The 13,747-nt window shown below is 41.3% G+C and overlaps 1 protein-coding gene across 1 annotated transcript; it reads right to left on the minus strand.

The window, feature by feature from the left end:
- Window positions 1-5,460: 5,460 nt before the first annotated feature.
- On the minus strand, window positions 5,461-13,080 carry LOC110532595 (45 kDa calcium-binding protein). Its single transcript, XM_021616630.2, has 7 exons — window positions 12,926-13,080; window positions 12,276-12,646; window positions 9,650-9,786; window positions 8,433-8,546; window positions 7,521-7,679; window positions 7,129-7,304; window positions 5,461-6,877 (listed from the first exon to the last, which is right to left on the minus strand). The coding sequence occupies exons 2-7, from the start codon at window positions 12,593-12,595 to the stop codon at window positions 6,701-6,703; spliced, it is 1,083 nt and encodes a 360-aa protein (XP_021472305.1). The 5' UTR covers window positions 12,596-12,646; window positions 12,926-13,080; the 3' UTR covers window positions 5,461-6,700.
- Window positions 13,081-13,747: the final 667 nt, after the last annotated feature.

A 13,747-nucleotide genomic window follows, 5' to 3' on the forward strand; every position in this document is an offset into this window, starting at 1 on the left:
ACTTTATATATTAATTTAAACAATATGGTACTACTTTTAACTAAATTGAAAAACAAAAAGGCAATTAAAACTGGTTATATTACTAATGAATATTTGTTTATGATTCCTGGCAATGTAAATAGGTTTGTATGTATGCTTGTATGCTTGTATGTGACTATCCCTCTTTTGTTTGTTGACAAGGTAGCCTAGTCAAATAATTAACATCCAATCACATTAACCGTTACTATCTTGCGGGAATTTCACTAACGGTCCGGTCCGTATGTAGCCAAACGTAGCTGCTGCTCATTCCGTTTGCTCGAAAATTGATAAATGGTAAAAAAAAAGAAAAAAGTAAGGCACATACCAGCTCTACTGCTACTACCAGCGGTACTACACCTGCACCTGTCAACGACACAAGTTGTTCTGCTTCCACGAGCACATCCAATGCTAGCATCAGTAATTCTACATTTGTTGTTAGCCCAGCTAGCAAGGACACTGACAATGATGAATCTGATGCAGCCGAAGAGCTACTGCCCCCTTACTTTTCATTACTGACAATAATTTTCACTTGTCTGACAGCGTGCATGATGACGAGTTTCTCACACGACTGGCCTATCTGGGTGAGGTTTTTTTCTCGCCTGAATGATCTGAATCTAGGATTACAGGAACTCTCCGCCACTATATTCAATGTGCGGGACAAAATTGAGGCTATGATTAAGAAGTTGGAGCTCTTCTCTGTCTGCATTAACAAGGACAAAACACAGGTCTTCCATCATTGTATGATTTTGTGTGCAAATGAACAAGCTTACGGACAATGTCAAATGTGATATAGTGATGAAGCACCTGAGTGAGTTGGGTGCACAGTTACGCAGGTACCTTCCAGAAATGGATGACACAAACAACTGGATTCGTTATCCCTTTCATGCCCTGCCTCCAGTCCACTTACCGATATCTGAACAAGAGAGCCTTATTGAAATTGCAACAAGCGGTTCAGTGAAAATGTTATTTAATCAGAAGCCACTGCCAGATTTCAGGATCGGGCTGTGTTCAGAGTATCCTGCCTTGGAAAATTGCGCTGTTAAGACACAGATGCCCTTTGAAACCACGTACCTGTGTGAGAGTTGATTCTCAGCCCTCACTAGCATAAACTAAATACAGGCACAGACTGTGCGTGGGAAATGATTTAAGACTGAGACTTTCCAATACATCCCAACATTGCAGAGTTATGTGCAACCTTTCAAGCACATCCTTCTCATTGGCCTATGGTGAGTTATTCACCATTTTCAATTCACAAATAAGGTTTAATATGTAAGATGGTTAAATAAAGAGCAAAATTATTGATTATTATTATTTGTGCCCTGGTAATATAAGAGCTATTTGTCACTTCCCACGAGCCGGGTTGTGACAAAAACTCACACTCATTCTTATGTTTAATAAATGTATTGTATAGTGTGTGTGTGGCAGGCTTACAATGATGGCAAAAAACAACATTTGAGAGTGCGCTGACCCTGGTGCTAGAGGGTGTACGCAGCTGGAGGTTGAATGTTTGAAGGTGTACAGGACTGTAAAAAGTTTGGGAACCACTGAAGAGGATTCACAATTTATGCAAATGTAGGTATGATATCTTCTACATATTCTGGCAGGTTAAGGGAATCCCCTTGATCAGAAAAAGGAGACAGGTAAACTATGCATCAGAGCACTCCACAGCTGTCATGACCTGCATAGATATCAGTATGATCATCATTTCTAATCCCCCCCCCCCCCCCCCCCCCCCATTTATTCCTTGTGATGCACAATACCCTATCCTGTGAGTGGTTCATGAATAGTATTTTACTAGGATCCCCATTAGAAGCTGCTAAATCAGCAGCTACTCTTCCTGGGGTCCACACAAATCATAAAACATTACATAATACAGAACATCAATAGACAAGAACAGCTCAATGAATTAATTACATAAATATAAAATAAGAATACACACTTTCATACACTTATGCCTTAACAGCCCATACAGCATATACTCCTAATCATCATCAATGTTGCCGGCAATACTGCAGCCACTCATATTTTTTTCACCCTTTGTAATTGTTTGTTCCATTGCTACAATCGCTTTCTTTAAACAGGCTCTGAAATTCTAATGTCACAGCACCAATGTTCTGTAAACACCAGAGAGAATCCCACACGATACAATAACCATCTGTGTCATCGGTCCTTTCCTCTTACGTAAATATTATGAACATTTGAGTCTAGCGACCCTCAACTTTGCACAAACAAAATAATGCTGAGTCATGCGTTTACAGCAGCACAGTAGCCTATGGTACCTTTTCCAGCTGCTTAGGAGGGTCCTCTGGAGCAACAGGTAAATCCCCAGTGTCTTTGGCCCTCTTGCACACACTCTGGTAAAGATTGATAGTGGCCATCTTGATTGTGCACAACAGAAGTGTCTTTTTGGCAGCTGTGTTCTGAATGTGGGCCCATCTTGATTCCTGTATATCAAGAGAGAAATGGTAATAATTTGATCAAACCCTCTTTGATTTCAGACTCTCTTAGTAACCTGGCTGGTTTCCCCAACACAGACTAAAACTAGGAGGTTCAGTGGTAGATCGCCATTCAGTTAGCTTTTATGTCCAGCACTAGCTTTATTCATCTGTGTCCGAGAAACTGTGTCCCTCAAACTGTGTCCCTCAGAGATAAATCACCATAAAATACACATTATAAGGAGAGTGATCATATCATGTCTCACCCAGATGATGCCCTCAGTGTGGGACTTGTCCAGCTGGCTCCGTAGCTGGGCCAGAGTGTTGTAGTGCAGCAGGGTGTTGTTGCTCTGCTCTGTGAAGGGGGTCAGCTGGGCTCGGGCTTTCTCTGTGCTGTCCTGGTTCTGCTGGGTAGTGGGCACCAGGTCTTCCCGGGTCAGCATCAACGTGTCGTAGCGAGACGTCACCTGTCGGGCCTCCTGAAACGTAGAGAGAAAAAAATCAGCCCCTAGCCCATATGGCCTAAGCACTTGTATAGACCTAAGATCCTGTACCACTTTATCCAGGTAATGGGGGTAGATGGCATTCTTTTGCACTCGTTTCTCTAGCCAGTCCCTCTGATGAGAGCTTTTGTATCCTCCTGTAGAGTCACCATGTCCACCTGCTTCTGATTAGTCATTTCCCTCTCTCGGCCGGCTTTCCTAACAGCTCAACATCGTTTCACCTCGTTGTCCTGAGAGAGATCATGGGTGAGTATAACAAGTTTATCTCTGAGTGAGGTCATGGAAGAGTATGACCAATTAATCTCTGAGTCTGACTGATAAGTAGAGAATATTGTTTAGGCTAAGAAGTGATAGCAGAAGGCTCATGGTTTGTGTTTGTGTAGGTAGAGGAAAGTAATACATTCATGTAACAGATAGAAGCTGCTAACATTTTATGAGAAAGTTCCTAAAATATCTAGGTTAAATGTCACATTTTTACTCACAACAGGTCATCTCGAAGGTTCTCGCCAAAATATATGAAATAGTTGGACAAATTTACTGACATGTTTATAATCTAGTAATAATATTTTTCATAGACAATATATTAAATGTCAGGAATTGTTTATAATCAACAATTAATATTTTTTATTTACAATATATTAAATGTCAGGAATTGTGAAGAACTGAGTTAAAAATGTATTTGGCTAAGGTGTATGTAAACTTCCGACTTCAACTGTATAATTCAAGGCCTAATGAGGCCTAATGTTTCTGTTTTGACTATTTCTGTGGGTAGCTTTACAAAGCCAATGCAGTTCACAGAATCGAGTCAAAATATAACAATAGTCTCATAGCAACTACAACTATTACAAATAAAAACAGAATGGAAAGAATAATGGACATAATAAAATGTCTTGTTTTCTGGCAAGCTCCACTCATGGCAAGCTCCAGTAAAAGTTGTATAATTTAAAACGCCTAGCGAAGAACTATTGGCCATCAAGTTAGTATGCAAAAATGTTGAAATATACATTTATGGAGGCATAAAACATTAGGGTACATGATAAGAAATATTTATTGTTTAATCTGGAATACAATGTATAGCGAAAGAGTTGTCACATTCTGATAGCATGAGCTTTTTCTTTTAGAATTTCAATTATATGACGGGATCAAAGTTACTGATGTATTTCCACAGGATATTGTCCTTGAAGCAGGAAAGCAGTTGATGAATGCATATTACACATACAGTACCAATCAAAAGTTTGGACACACCTACTCATTCCAGGGTTTTGATGGAGGCATCAACACTATGAAATAACACATATGGAATCTTGTGGTAACCAAAAAAAGGTGTTAAACAAATCAAAATATTTTAGATTCTTCAAAGTAGCCACGCTTTGCCTGGATGACAGCTTTGCACACTCATGGCATTCTCTCAACCAGCTTCATGAGAAATGATTTTCCAACAGTCTTGGATTGGAGGTGTTCCCACATATGCTGAGCACTTGGCTGCTTTTCCTTTACTCTGCGGTGCAACTCATCCCAAACCATCTCCTTTGGGTTGAGGTCGGGTGATTGTGGAGGCCAGGCCATCTGATGCAGCACTCCGTCCCTCTCCTTTTCTTGGTCAAATAGCCCTTACACAGTCTGGAGGTGTGTTGGGTCATTGTCCTGTTGAAAAACAAATGATAGTCCCACTAAGCGCAAACCAAATGGGGTGGCGTATCGCTGCAGAACGCTGTGGTAGCCATGCTGGTTAAGTGTGCCTTGAATTCTAAATAAATCACTAACAGGGTCACCAGCAAAGCACCCCCACATGCAAAGATCATCCTTTCACCTACTCTGCATCTCTCACAAAGACAGCGGTTGTAACTAAAAATCTCAAATTTGGACTCATCAGACTAAAGCACAGATTTCCACCGGTCTAATGTCCATTGCTCGTGTTTCTTGGCACAAGCAAGTCTCTTCTTATTGGTGTCGTTTAGTAGTGGTTTCTTTACAGCAATTCAACCATGAAGGCCTGATTCATGCGGTCTCCTCTGAACAGTAAATGTTGAGTTGTGTCTGTTACATAGTCTGAAGCATTTTTTTGGGCAGCAATTTCTGAGGCTGGTAACTCATCCTCTGCAGCAGATGTAACTCTGGGTCTTCCTTTCCTGTGGCGGTCCTCATGAGAGCCAGTTTCAACATAGTGCTTGCTGTTTTTTGAAGAATCTCAAATATGAAATCTATTTTGATTTGTTTAACACTTTTTTGGTTACTACATGATTCCATGTGTTATTTCAGTTTTGTAGAAAATAGTAAAAAAAAAAATTAAAAAAAATGGAATGAGGTGGTGTGTCTAAACTTTTGACTGGTACTGTATATTACAGCGCTTTGGCAAAGCATGACAAGGGTTACGAACATGGCTGAATTGGTAGGATCCACAAGGAATTTCTCAATGACAAATAATATCCATCTGGTATTTAAGTTCAACATTTGCAGAAACTGGAAAAAAACAAAAGCATTGAAAAACTAAAAGTACAAACTAGGAAAATAAAGTTTTTTTTTCTTTACATATTGATGTAACTGCTTTGAGAGAAAACAAGACTAACAACAAATAAATAAATAAGTTAATTTCTTACACCAGTCTCAAACAAAGATATGGACAATTGACAAGGGCAAGGTACCCAGAGGGCTCATGTCAAAATCCTGCAAAAACATTCAAAACTAAAAAAATATTTCTCCAACCCTGATTACAAGCTCACCTCTTTTTTACTTTCAGTTATGACATGTGTATCAAAAACAAATCAGACCCATGCTAACAAATTACTAATTCATTTGTAATGATTGTATCAGATATTTAACAGAGCTTACATATTTTTGGAAATGCAAAACCCCAGTTGGAATTATAGACAAAGGCAAACAAATGTATGGAAACAATGAGACATTTTTGCAGTAGAGGTTTAAAACACCATAATTCTGACATAAGCACTCATTTCAAAGAATAAGATGGATCAGAGAATCATCAACACCTATCAGGACATAGCAGTGTAAACTTCTTACCAAATAGACAAATGTCAAACAATTGTTTACAAGGGCAGCAAGCACATGGTCATTGAGTGTGGAGAGTACAGTGGTTACTGGGGTTCAGCTCAGTGGTCAATATGATTGATGACTTGGTAAAGAACAGTTACTTCTGAGCAACATTATGAAATGTAGAATGTGATGGGAAATCCAAAGAACGAAGATATTTACATTCTTTACAGTTATGCAATTTAAATCATTTTGCAGTAAAAACAGAACGGTTCTGCACTACTACAAATATTGTAGGCCCAATTGTGTAAGTTGCCCTTACACCTCAACTACTTCACTGGAGGGGGGGGAAATGAATCTTGTTCCAATTACTCAGACATAAATTTCACAATATATCAAACACAAATGAATCATGAAGTTGACGCAGTGTCTAGAATGCACTGAAAACCCAAAATGCATTATCATACGTGAGATAATGCAACTTAAGTCCCACTGTAGACAGAAGGCAGACTTTGGCAATGGTTCATTCTGATGTTTAGAAGAGGCAGACAGTCCAGAAATGAAGGATGTTTTATGCCTTACTTTAAGAGTCACTGGGGGAGGCCAGGTCTCTCGGCTGGGGCTAGGATTTAAACACAGAATTGCACACTAGAACATCAGGCTTTTCTTTTCATCAATAAGATAGACCTGTCCTTAGAGAAGACTTATGAGGATGCCCACATTAGAAGGGAAAGGGAGGATTTTGTCAGCTTGTCTTCAGAACTCCTCGTGAACATTCCGGGCATAGTCCATGAGCTTGCTGCCAGTGAAGTATTCGCTGTACTTGAGAATCTCCTCCAGCTCCAAGTTGTGGTTCTGGTTCTCGTCGGCCACAGCGATCATCTGCTTAGCCTCGTTCAGCGCGTTGTACTCGTTCATAGGGTCCATGTACTCCTGGAATAGTGATGGCATGAGGGTAAGACAGGGAAAAAGGAAGGAAATTAGCCTAAAATGTTAATGGTTTACTCTGCAACTATAAAATGACACTATCCTATACAAGGTCCTGCAGTGTACCCAGTGGAAATAGTCCTCTGTGACATGATATTTGTTCAGTCTGTGTTTACTTATAGGCCTTTACGACCCATCATAAACCTAGCCTTTGTAGGGTTTTGTAGCTATGAGTTTTTCTAACACAGGACACCCACCTCTAGTTCCTCCATGGTCACGATACCATCATGGTTTCTGTCGATGACCTCCTCAAACTCCTTCTTCCTCTCTCGTACCCAGTCATCGTCGATGTCCTGGGCCTGCTGGTTCTCCACGGTGCCCATGGGCAGGGAGATGAACTCAGACAGAGTCAGCTTCTTGTCACCGTCCTGGTCTTTAAAAACACAAAATAAATATCAAACTCAAACAGCATTAGATTAGATTTTAAAGCTTTTCATGATTGATCATGGGTCATTCAAAATGTATATATTTATTCTGTGTACTTTAATCAATTCTCATTTTCTTATTCAAATCATTGTTTTCAAATAACCTAGTTATGGCATTATGCATACACACCAACTGAATTCAAAACATATGAGAAAGTACATACCGAGGTCACGAACGATCTCCTTGACCATGTATTTGAGCATGCCTTTGCTGTGCTCGGGATGCAGGAAGGAGAGAAACTCTTCCTCATTCAGCAGCTGGTCGGCTGGGGGGTTATCAGCCTGAAACCAACGGTCCTTCAGACTCTCCAGCACCTCCTGGGCTGCAGGGATTCAAATAATAAGGTAATTTGATAGTCCACTGAGACACATTCAATACAAGCATTATTGGCTGAGCAAAATTAAAAAGACTTATCGTGATCAGAACATTAAAACACTTGGAAAAGTAGGATATTGGTTTGGGGGAAGGTTAATTTGTTTTATTTAAATAAATAAAACCTTTTTACCCCTTTTTGTCTCCCAATTTCGTGATATCCAATTGGTAGTTAGTCTTGTCCCGTTGCTGCAACTCCCGTATGGACTCGGGAGAGGCGAAGGTCAAGAGGCATGCGTCCTCCGAAACACAACCCCGCCAAGCCACACTGCTTCGTGACACACTTCTCGCTTAACCCGAAAGCCAGTCGCACCAATGTGTCGGAGGAAACGCCGTACAACTGGCTATCAGAAGTTAGCATGCATGCGCTTGGCTGCCACAAGGAGTGACTAGAGCGCAATGGGACAAGGACATCCCAGCCAGCCAAACCCTCCCCTAACCCGGACGACGCTGGGCCAATTGTGCGATGCCTCATGGGTCTCCTGAACGCGGCCGGCTGCGACACAGACTGGGATCATACCCGGATCTGTAGTGATGCCTCTAGCACTGCTATGCAGTGTCTTAGACTGCTGCACTACTCGGGAGGCCCTGGGTAGGTCAATTTCAACAATAGCATGTGGTAAGAAAATAAGGAATCCTGATTAACCAGGAGAAATGTATGGACTACAGCTAAAGTGGATGATATTGTGGTGGACTAACTTACTCTCCTCGTCCACCTTCAGTTCTTCACTGTTCTTTATCTTGTCAGCCATTTCCTTCTCATTGAATCCTTTGCTGGCCAGAAACTTCACCCGGTATTCATCCCACGTCACATGTCCTATGGTGAGAATAGATCAGTTAGGGGACTGGGGCTTGACTGTGTAGGAAGAATTTTGAGCCCGATGTGAGAAACAGTGCTGTATTGTCATCAGGTCTGAGCTATATTGTGGCACACAGATCAGCTATAAAGCCTAACAGTAGGACATCAATGTTGGTAACAAAAATTGCTCTTAATAAATAGGTGACCACTATGGCTGTGTATCAAGGTGGTATTCATTAGGGAACACCTACAGAAAATGAAAACTAGTGGTTCTTGTTGGGGGAAAGAGAAAGGTAGCCTAGGTCAAGGCAATATGGCCTAAAAATCTACATTTTTTCAACATTATGGGTGATTCACAACATACAGTATTTATAATGTGAAATTAGGCCAAATATAAGTCCCATTAAGAATGTAATATAGAATCAAAATAGTTGAACCTGCTTTTTTGCAATATGACTGATCTGGCTTTCAAGTCGGTCTGTGAAATTGCCCTTTTTGTAACAAATTTAACCAGAATCATGCATAACTCTCATTCACTAATAATGACTAACTTCTTATAGCAGGCATTATAGAAAATTAACATTCAAACAACCTCTCAAGCACAAGTCAACGTGCAAGTGAGTAGCCAGCTAATCTTTATAGTTCAAGTTCAGCCAACTTGGATATATTTGCTAGATAACAAGGTAGAACATTAATTGTTATGAACTGGGGACCTTCTGTCCATCTCCAACTGTTTAAACAGCATGCTAGACTGACCATTTTGTTCAGATGTTGAAATCAGGTGGCCTACCTTATTTCTCAGAATAAGAATGAATTTCCAATTCCTTATGTAAAAATGTGTTTTATGCTTATTTCACATTTATAAAAACACTGCTAGTGGCACATGGTACCAGATGTGACAAACTGAGCATACATTTTCCAGAATCAATGTTCATTGTAGTGTTTTAATAGTGTCTTCTCTGCATGCAATTTGAGTAGTTGAGACATAAAAAAATGGAATGGTTAGACATTTTTATTCAATATATCGCCCAGCCCTAAGGTAATTCCACCCTGTTGCAGTCCGTTTTCTTCTATTTGGTGCCTAATGAATAAGACACAGATAATTGTGTACTCTCTCTTACCATCTCCATCTGGGTCCACAGCATGGAAGCTCATCTTGTTCTCCCTCACAGCCTCCTGGAAGTGTTCTTCTGTCTTCTCCATGATCCAGCGCTGCATCTCTTTGGCACTGACGCTCTTGTCTTTATTAAAGTCCACCCTGAGAATGGTAGACAGGAAAGTAGCCAGCAGATCTTCAGTTCTACATTTACATGTTGGTTATTTAGCTAGCAGACACTCTTATACACACACACAACTTACAGTCAGCGTTTTCAAACACAAACCCTCAACTGGAGTATCAAGTTCAAGTAGTTTATTAAAATCCACTATCACATATCTGCTTCAGCCCCAAACCCAGATAGTAGTTCTACAACTGAGTAAGATGCAACCGTAGCACAAAATATGGTTTCAACGGTTTAAGCTTTCATGTTTTTCCAACACAGTCATTCCTTTTGCATATAGGTTAACATAATGTAACGCTAGTAAGGATTTGTCAAGGAACCTGCTTTTCTGGCAAGTGGACATTTCTCAAGGGTGACAAGTAGGATTAAAATTTCTGTACTGTTTTGTTTCAACGGTATTTATAAATCAGCCTCCAAGCTTTTACTACATGGCACCTAGCTTACCCAGTATGGGGTAGACGAGGACCGGTATTTACTTAGACTGCTGTGGTAGATCTATTACAGGTGCACTCACCTCCATGTTCTCAGGAACACTGCGTTGCTTATCATAACAGATAGCCTATTTGTTTATGCCCCCTATTCTTTGAAATAGGAACTGGAGCATGAAAAGGTGTACACATTAAATAGATTTTCTGGTACTTTTGTATACTTTTTAGCCACTTTCAGAACGAAAGTAAAAGCCAAAAGTGGTCACCGAAAATTGTTACTACATCACTTACACAAAAGTATGTGGACACCCATTCAAATGAGTGGGTTTGGCTATTTCAGCCACACCCGTTAATGACGTGTATAAAATAGATCACACAGCCAAGCCATCTCCATGGACAAACATTAGCAGTGGCACGTCATAGGATGTCACCTGTCCAACGTCAGTTTGTCAAATGTTTGCCCTACTAAAGCTGCTTCGGCCAACTAAGTGCTGTTATTGTGAAGTGGAAATGTCTAAGAGCAACAACAGCTCAGCCGTGAAATGGTAGGCCACACAAGCTCACAGAATGGGACCGACGAGTGCTGAAGCATGTAGCGTGTAAAAATCATCTGTCCTAGGTTGCAACACTCACTACAGAGTTCCAAACTGCCTCTGGAAGCAATGTCAGCACAATAACTGTTTGTTGGGAGCTTCACGAAATGGTTTTCCATGGCCGAACAGCCGTACACAAGCCTAAGATCACCATGCGCAATGCCAAGCGTTGGCTGGTGTGGTGTAAAGCTGGCCACCATTGGACTATGGAGCAGTGGAAAAAAGCATTCTCTGGAGTGATGAATCACATCTGGCAGTCCAACGGACTAATCTGGGTTTGGCGGATGCCAGGAGAACGCATCCTGCCCGAATGCATAGTGCCAACTGTAAAGTTTGGTGGAGTAGGAATAATGGTCTGGGACTGTTTTTCATGGTTTGGGTTAGGCCCCTTAGTTCCAGTGAACGGAAATCTTAATGCTACAGCATATAATGACATTCTAGATGATTCTGTGCTTCCAACTTGGTGGAAACAGTTTGGGCATGGTCCTTTCCTGTTTTAGCATGACAATGCCTATGTGCACAAAGCGAGGTCAATACAGTACTGGTTTGTTGAGATCGGTGTGGAAGAACTTGACTGGCCTACACAGAGCCCTGACCTCAACCCCATCGAACACCTTTGGGATGAATTGGAACGCCGACTGAGCCAGGCCTAATCGCCCAACATCAGTGACCGACCTCACGAATGCTCTTCTGAATAAAAGCAAGTCCTCGCAGCAATGTTCCAACATCTAGTGGAAAGCCTTCCCAGAAGAGTGGAGGCTGTCATAGCAGCAATGGGGGAACAACTCCACATTAATGCCCATGCTTTTGGAATGAGATGTTCAACGAGGAGGTGTCCACACACTTTTGGTCATGTAGTGTATGTGCAGATATGTGCACCACATCATTGCTCTCTCTCGCTCTGCGTGCGCATCTTGCTAGCTGTCACTCACATGGTCGTGGGGCTATAGCTCATTATCTAGAATTCAAATTGTCATGAGGCTGGCTTATGTGGGGGAAAATGTAGGGAAAATGGTGCAGCAAAGCTTCCAGAAAAACAGTTGCTTTCAAACTCGCGATTTTGTGGCAAGACAGTAATTCTGCACATAGAACACGCATGTATGAACTAGACATTGACACATCCAGCATGAAGCAGAAGGTTTAAAAAATACTTAGTTGGAAAAATTCCAGAGGCACATATTTAACTGGATGTGTAGACTACATAGACAGTGGACTCTTCAATTGATCACAATTACAACCTTGCATCTACACACCATTTCACAATTTGGCCTAAAAAAAAGTCAACTGCAAATGAAGGCTACATGGTGAAAAAAATCCAACAAAGACACACTACAAAGCTAAAGCTGTGTCATCATCAGGTGAATGTACTCAACTCAGAGAGTTGAAGGTAGTCAGCTGTACATGACTCACGAATCATGAAATTGAAAGCCAGTAATCCCCACTTACTTGCTGAAGATCTCAATGAGCTTCTTCCTGTTCCTCCTGGGCTCAGAGTCCTCCTCAAACTCCTCCATCTCCTTACCCAGGAACACCTCCTGATGGAAGCCCTTATTGATGTGACCATCCATCTCCAGCTTCACCCCATTTAGATGGTCAGGGGGAAGGATCTCATTCTCCTCTTTACTTGTGGGGTTGTTTTTGTCCTTCAGGGCTGACATGTTAGCTGGCCGGGCATGGACGTCCATGGTGTTGTGGAGCAGGCAGAACAAGGCCATAGACACAGCCATAAGGTGCCTGCACCAAGCCGTCCTGCAGTACATAGCCATGGCTTCTTCCAAGTGCTATGTCCTTGCTTGCTCAAGGGCTGATTAACACACCTGTCAACACGACATTGGGTAAGTTTGCCATGTGGCTAGCTTCCATCATCACTGACTACTATTAGCTAGTGTTCTTACTAGCTACATTTCTTAGTTAGCTAGCTACGAAGCCCAACATAATGCGTATAACTAGCCAGGCAGGTCTTATCCGGAAGTGCTCTAAATGATGCACACTCACATAAAGTTAACAAGGTAGCACATAGTTAACGTTAGCTAGCTACATAAGACAGCAATAGCTAATCGTGTATGAGGACAGCTGCCTCGCCAACGTTGACCTACCTGATTTTGAGCTCCAACGCCACAAATTTGGAACGTAGCTCGGAAATAAATGCCAGCAAATGGAAGAGATAGCCCACCTACCTAGCTAACAATGACAAGAATGCGTCGTCGTACGAGCAAAACAAACCGACCAACCACAACTGTCAGATTGGTTCTATTTCCTGTACACGTGGCTGCTCCAAAGTTCACGCACGACAGACCCTCCTCTTTAGACTTCAGCTGCGGAATTGATGCTAGTGGTGCGCGGGTTAGCTGTTTGCTCATCATCCGCACCTGCCAGCAATTGCTAACAACCCATCTACAACCGCCAAATAAATGTGACAAAGTCCAAATCTGAGGTCAGCACCCAACCCTAATCCACAAATATAGAACATAGGCTACAGTCAAAGACTGCATAACGTTGCCTGATATAGATGTTTATGCTTATAATTTCTGACATTTTGGTAGGCTATTTGTTAGTCAACTTGACTATAATTAGATACATGTAGCTTCTCTTTTGTCATTATGTTCCCCTAGAAGTTTAAATAAACATTTGCTCAACATAATAATGTAATGGATCGATAGAATGAATGCTTCAATCTAGTTGACATTGGTAACGTTTTCTCTCATCTTTCGCGGACGTTTAGGGACTGGGGAGAAAATACAATAAAGCAAAAAATAAATGGCAAAGATTTTCTGTGCAAAATGTCCAAATAACATCAACTTTCCCGGTTCTAAGGGAAAAGGAAGCTGTGAAAACGACCCAACGTGTTTCTGATAAAATTTCATTTCGGCTTCGATGCATATTTGATGTGGTTGAAATATTATTAACTTTTATGATGC

This window comes from Oncorhynchus mykiss, chromosome 9, assembly GCF_013265735.2.
Source record: "Oncorhynchus mykiss isolate Arlee chromosome 9, USDA_OmykA_1.1, whole genome shotgun sequence".
NCBI lineage: Eukaryota > Metazoa > Chordata > Actinopteri > Salmoniformes > Salmonidae > Oncorhynchus > Oncorhynchus mykiss.

Excerpts from the sequence above, each read along its gene's own strand:
- LOC110532595 (XM_021616630.2), bottom strand. The coding sequence starts at position 12,595 with ATGGCTATGTACTGCAGGACGGCTTGGTGCAGGCACCTTATGGCTGTG. Across the intron at positions 9,787-12,275 it reads CTCATTGAGATCTTCAGCAA|GGTGGACTTTAATAAAGACA; the intron begins GTAAGTGGGGAT and ends TACCATTCTCAG. Across the intron at positions 8,547-9,649 it reads TGTGGACCCAGATGGAGATG|GACATGTGACGTGGGATGAA; the intron begins GTAAGAGAGAGT and ends TTCTCACCATAG.